At 37.4% G+C, this 6000-nt stretch overlaps 1 protein-coding gene across 1 annotated transcript in view; it reads right to left on the bottom strand.

Annotated features, from left to right (window-relative positions):
- Nucleotides 1-244: 244 nt before the first annotated feature.
- Nucleotides 245-6000, bottom strand: part of LOC141627664 (protein FAR1-RELATED SEQUENCE 7-like) — a 30190-nt gene continuing 24434 nt past the window's right edge. The window contains exons 3-6 of the mRNA XM_074440895.1: nucleotides 2748-3093; nucleotides 1785-2429; nucleotides 1381-1472; nucleotides 245-495 (exon numbers count right to left, since the gene is read on the bottom strand). Coding sequence (XP_074296996.1) covers nucleotides 245-495; nucleotides 1381-1472; nucleotides 1785-2429; nucleotides 2748-3093 — 1334 coding nt within the window. The remainder of the gene's footprint in view (nucleotides 496-1380; nucleotides 1473-1784; nucleotides 2430-2747; nucleotides 3094-6000) is intronic.

Raw genomic sequence — 6000 nt, 5'->3', positions numbered from 1 at the left:
CAACACCATTGCTTTTGTTTTGGTGACAATCTTTTCCGGTCCCCTTGTTTTTCGAATTCTTTGGTGGCAATATCGTCACTACCTCACATGCCGTACAATTCAGAAATTTCTCCATTTGTTGATTTTTATTCAACACTTCCCCTAATTGTGACAGGGAGTGTTTAAATGATCTAATTACAGCGGAAAAGCTGTCAACATCAGCTACTCCTTTGTCTCGAAGGAGCCCTACAGCTTCATGAACTTCTCACCTCATTATTGACATTGCAATTTGTTTTTCATCGATGACTTGCATGTTTTCTGTCCCTTCACCATTATTATTGAAAATCCTTAATCGGAGATACTCTTTCATCCATCTATTTACAACATAATCTTCTGGTATAGTCTTTATCCCACTTGCTGAAAAAATCCATATTATATTGCGGCATAGGATTCCGGTTCTTTCAAACATCGTACAACTGCAGCTTGCTTTACGTGTACCTGTGTCATCAGATAAATCTATCATGTAAGTGTGAACGTTAAAAATAGTGTCACTGATATAAAGTGTAAATGTCAAGAATTGTAAAGTGTAAATGTTAAGTTATTAGAAGTGTAAATGTAAACTAATAGGAAGTGTAAATGTCATGAACTGTAAAGTGTAAATGTTAAGTTATTAGAAGTGTAAAAGTTAAGTTATAGGAATTTAAATGAGATAAAAACAGAAAGTGTAAATGTCATATGATGTAAAGTGTAAATGTCATGAATTGTAAAGTGTAAATGCTAAGTAATTAGAAGTGTAAATGTAAACTAATAGGAAGTGTAAATGATATGAACTGTAAAGTGTAAATGTTAAGGTATTAGAAGTGTAAATATTAACTTATAGGGATTTAAATGAGATAAAAACAGAAAGTGTAAATGTCATATGATGTAAAGTGTAAATGTCATGAATTGTAAAGTGTAAATGCTAAGTAATTAGAAGTATAAATGTAAACTAATAGGAAGTGTAAATGATATGAACTGTAAAGTGTAAATGTTAAGGTATTAGAAGTGTAAATGTCATGAAAGTGTAAATGTTAAGGTATTAGAAGTGTAAATGATATGAACTGTAAAGTGTAAATGTAAAGTGTAAATGTCATGAAATGTAGTGTAAATGTCATTAAGTGGAAAAGTGTAAATGTTAAGGTATAGGAAGTGTAAATGTCATATGATGTAAAGTGTAAATGTCATCAATTGTAAAGTGTAAATGTTAAGTTATTAGAAGTGTAAATGTAAACTAATAGGAAGTGTAAATGTCATGAACTGTAAAGTGTAAATGTTAAGTTATTAGAAGTGTAAATGTTAAGTTATAGGAATTTAAATGGGATAAAAACAGAAAGTGTAAATGTCATAGGAAGTGTAAACTACCTGGACTGTATGCAACTTCAAAATTCTTCTTTCTGGATGAATCTTTGACAGTAGTTACCTCTAGCTCGCCTCTCTCAGTGAAACCTCCTGTTCTGCATGTATCAATTGAGAAGATGGCTTCTTGTTTGAATTTGTGGAAAGCTGAATAGGTGTACACCTTTGCAGCATGAATCTCTAATGCCAGATGTGTTGACGCCGTTGCGGACGAGTGCTTATCCATGTTGTCAAGCTACTTCTGTGTATGTCTTTGTTGGTCCATAGCGCTCTCAAAACGCATCCAAAACTCAACCAATGTTCCTGACTTGTGCTCAAACCTCTTGAAAAAGCTATTTTCGCTCTCTGATCTTTGAGTTGTCCTCATAATCGACGCCATCCTCAAGTCTCTGCAATGCGCCATCACCCACTGTCCCCTTATATCATATGTATCTGCAAACCAATCATTTACGCCAACACCATGATCTTCAATTATTTGCTCCCAGATACCATCAAATTCTGCTGCCTCAAGCTCATCGTCCCATATAATGTCATTAATTTTACACATGAACTCATTATAATCACTCCTCGAGACGCCAAACTTACTGGGCATTTTGTTCATTATATGCCACATACAGAACCGATGGTGCGCTGTCTTGAAAACAAGAGGGACAGATTTGATAATACCTGGGTCCTGATCTGTAATTATGTACTCGGGTTCCTTACCCCCCATTGCTTGTAAAAACCGGCTGAAAACCCAATTAAGTGACTCATAATCTTCCCTTGCAATTAGAGCCCCACAGAAGGTCACAGATCGTTTATGGTGGTCAACACCTGTGAATGGTGTGAATACCATAGAATACTTATTGGTGGAGTAAGTTGGGTCGAATGACACCGCATCACCAAAAATTTTGTAATTATCTCGGGCGGTACCGTCCGCCCGTATGGCCCTACGTAGGCTGCCATCATCGTCAAGGTCATAGTTAAAGTAGAAACCTATTCTTGTTTCAGTCATTTCCTTGAAATGGTCAACAAGCAACTGACCATCCCATTCGTGAATGAAACATTTAACATCCCTATGGAAGTTCTTAAAATCATTTAATCTTGCTCCAATGTTTTCGTATCCATTCACTTGTTCTTTGCGGTTCGTATGTTTTTGTTGCTCCTATCTTCACCGCCAATCAATCATTAATGAGATACGTCATATAAATATAACATGAATGGAATTATTTATTTAGTATAGAGAGTGATTATGTATTACAAACCCTTGAGTTTGAAACGATTATCATCTTGTGATAATGTTATGTTCTGCGAAAATTTACGGAACTCTCTGCCCTTAAGTGAGATAAGCTCGTGATTGTGACCCTCGTGGAACCGGTCAATTAATAAAAGACCATTCTTCATATAGTCGTATCCTTGCTTTACACCCCACTCTAGTGACCCTGAATATCCTCAGTGACTTCTCCCCAACCAGTCCGTCATCCTGATCTTTACTGGGCGTCTTGTGAGCGAAACCTTCTCGATTGCAGACGACGAGCTTTGACTTGATCTCACCGCCACGCCATTTTTTTGTTGTGTACCTACGTACATCAAACCCACAAGCAATGGCGTATATCTTATAAAAAGTCACCGCATCGTCAACGCCCCAAAACTCCTGGCCGATGTACGATGTAAACCTCTTCTCGACCTCCCTACACAGCTCCTGCCTGTCAGGTTGAACTCCATTCTGTTTTAGCAAGTCTGTAAATGTGCACAGAGTGTAAGTGTAAATGTAAAGTGAATGTTCCATAAATGTAAATATTCCAAAAGTGTAAATGTGCAAATTATGATGTCCCAAAAGTGTAAGTGTAAATGTAAATATCCAAAAGTGTAAGTGTAAATGTCGTGAAACGAAGTGTAAATGTCTTTGATTACGAAAGTGTAAATGTCAGCAAAAGTGTAAATGTCAGCAGAAATGCAGTCTAAATGTGATGCTTTAAAAGTGTAAATGTCAACAAAAAGTGTAAATGTGCAAATTATGATGTCCCAAAAGTGTAAGTGTAAATGTAAACATCCAAAAGTGTAAGTGTAAATGTCGTGAAACGAAGTGTAAATGTCTTTGATTACGAAAGTGTGTAAATGTCAGCAAAAGTGTAAATGTCATCAGAAATGCAGTGTAAATGTGAACAAATAAAGTGTAAATGTTTTCAGAATGCTAACTCAAATTAAAACTATAATATTAGCAATTAAAAGGTGACTATAACAAATAAAAAGTGTAAATGTAAAACTATAGGAAAAAGAGTAAACATCCAAATGTGTAGCAGAAACGAAGTGTAAATGTGATTGTCTTAAAGTGTAAATGTTAACAAAAGTGTAAAAGTACACCAAAAGTGTAAATGTGAGCAGGAATGCTGTGTAAATATGATGCTTTAAAAGTGTAAATGTCAACAAAAGTGTAAATGTTGTCAGAATGCTAACTCACATAAAAAATATAACAATAAAAAGTGTAAATGTAAATCTATAGCAAAAGTGTTAATGTAAATGTTGTCAGAATGCGTTCATGCTACTCAAAACTCAAATTCATGAAAACTCAGCATGAAGATTTACTTCTAACAATAATAAAAACAAGAATGAACAAATAATAAAAACAAGAATGGACAAATTCGATGACATGCAAAATTTATCATTACCTTCATCCATCCTATTCAACTGAAAATATTAAAACGTGACTGAAAACAATGAATAAAATGAAGAAATACCATTGATGCTGATACCCGTCGTTGTGAGTACCAAAAATCATATTTATAAACCTATTAAAACTAACAGAAGCTAGTGGTAACAGGGTCGAACCACAGAGAGGCAGATGTAATTATTAGTTGTCTAAATTCAGTCCAAGGTAACAATGATGTGGGGGTTTGATTGAATTGGTCTATAACTAATGAGTAATGAACTAAAGAAATGTATAAAATCAAATATAAAAGAGGTACTAAGATGGTCGGTTCACTGTAGTTTCGGCAGCAGCATACTAAGTAGGTCTGAAATAAACACATGAGGCAGGAAAACAAGAGGTTCTCTCGGTCCACTCTCAACAAGTAGCGTCTTTCGATCTCGCTACGGGTCCCTAATATCACTAGTACTGACTCTCGTCCTGAAAAGTGACTAAAAATCTAAACTTTACCTATCTTTCGATCTTAGCATAGTTTAGTCATTTTAATTGGTAGTCTGACAACCTTCCCTATCTTTCGATCTAATGGGTCAGTCAATTACTAAACATTTAACTAGTCGCGTGCACTCGATTCGTCAAATATAGAATTTAAAACAATTAAAACGAAACAAAACCTCACGTGGCCAGTCGATCGACCAGGGTGTGCAGTCGATCGACCGGCATGCGACTCAGGTCGTACTATTCTACATGACTCCTCAGTTAGTGCGACAGTATGCACAGTTTCAAGTGACTTCTTTTTAGACAGTAATTGCTTCATAAATTTCATATAAGCATGCACTTGATTAACTAATTCTAGGAAAAGTACTTGTACGTTTAAGCTACGAACAACATTTTCAAATTTATTAAAAGATACATGTTCCTTTGTCGGCACCAATCTCTCTGGATAGGGGGCTGAAAGTAGCAACTTAGCCCTCTCCTCTAAATCTCTCATGCCGACATCGGTGGATTTAGGCTGAAAATCCACCACCTTCTCCTTGTAGCTTGACCCTTCTTCAGACCGTCTCAAATGTGAACCATTAATCGACAAAGGGTCGTACTTCGGAACCGGAACGGACCCATCAGCAGTCGGGTCTGTCCTCAATATTTTCGGGGCAGTAGTACCCCGAAACAAGTGATCCCTCAAGTTATCGGGCATCGGAGGACGAAAAGAATCACTATCAGCAGCGCTGTCAGTCAATCGACCAGGTTGGTCAATCGATCGACTGACTTCTACAGGAACAGTAGCTTCTGGTTGTCGCGGACCAGTCGATCGACTGGGCATGTCAGTCGATCGACTGACATACCTGTTGATCGTCTTTTTCTTGTTTTTGTTCGTCACAGCCTTCTCCTTGCTTGGTTCCGCCTCATCCTTTTCAGTGACATCCTCAACCATAACGGGCCCATCAAGGGTAGACCCACTCCTCAAGGTGATAGCATTAAGGGTCTCCTTTTGGTCCGTTTGAGTTGGTAAATGTCCCGGAGCTCGAGTTGTATTCTTGCTAGCCAATTGGGCAATTTGGCTCTCTAACATCTTCATCTCGGCCTCTCTAGCTTGGAACTCCTTCAGCAACAAGTTCTTCAATTCGACAAATTCAGAATTTTAGGATTGTTGTTGCTACTGAGGGACATACGAGGGCTTTTGCACTACAACAAATCATCACTTGCGCCACGAATTATGCCACGGGAACTCATAATTCGTGGCTAAATTTTGCTTAGCCACGGGAAAAACTTATTCATTATTTTGGAAAAAAATTTATGCCACGGGATAACTTTTCCCATGGCAAAAAGTCACTTCCGCCACGAATTAGGCTACACCCGTGGCAAATAATCATTTTAGCCACGGCCTATGTCACACCCGTGGCGAAATTTTAGTTAGTCACGAATTGTTCCGTGGCAAATATTTTTTTAGCCACGAACAAACAAACACCCGTGGCGAGTATCTTTTCCGACTTAAATCTGAATGA

The sequence above is a fragment of the Silene latifolia genome, chromosome Y (assembly GCF_048544455.1).
Source record: "Silene latifolia isolate original U9 population chromosome Y, ASM4854445v1, whole genome shotgun sequence".
Lineage (NCBI taxonomy): Eukaryota > Viridiplantae > Streptophyta > Magnoliopsida > Caryophyllales > Caryophyllaceae > Silene > Silene latifolia.
The sequence above is the reverse complement of the archived record's forward strand: the minus strand, read 5'-3'. Positions and strand labels throughout refer to the sequence as shown.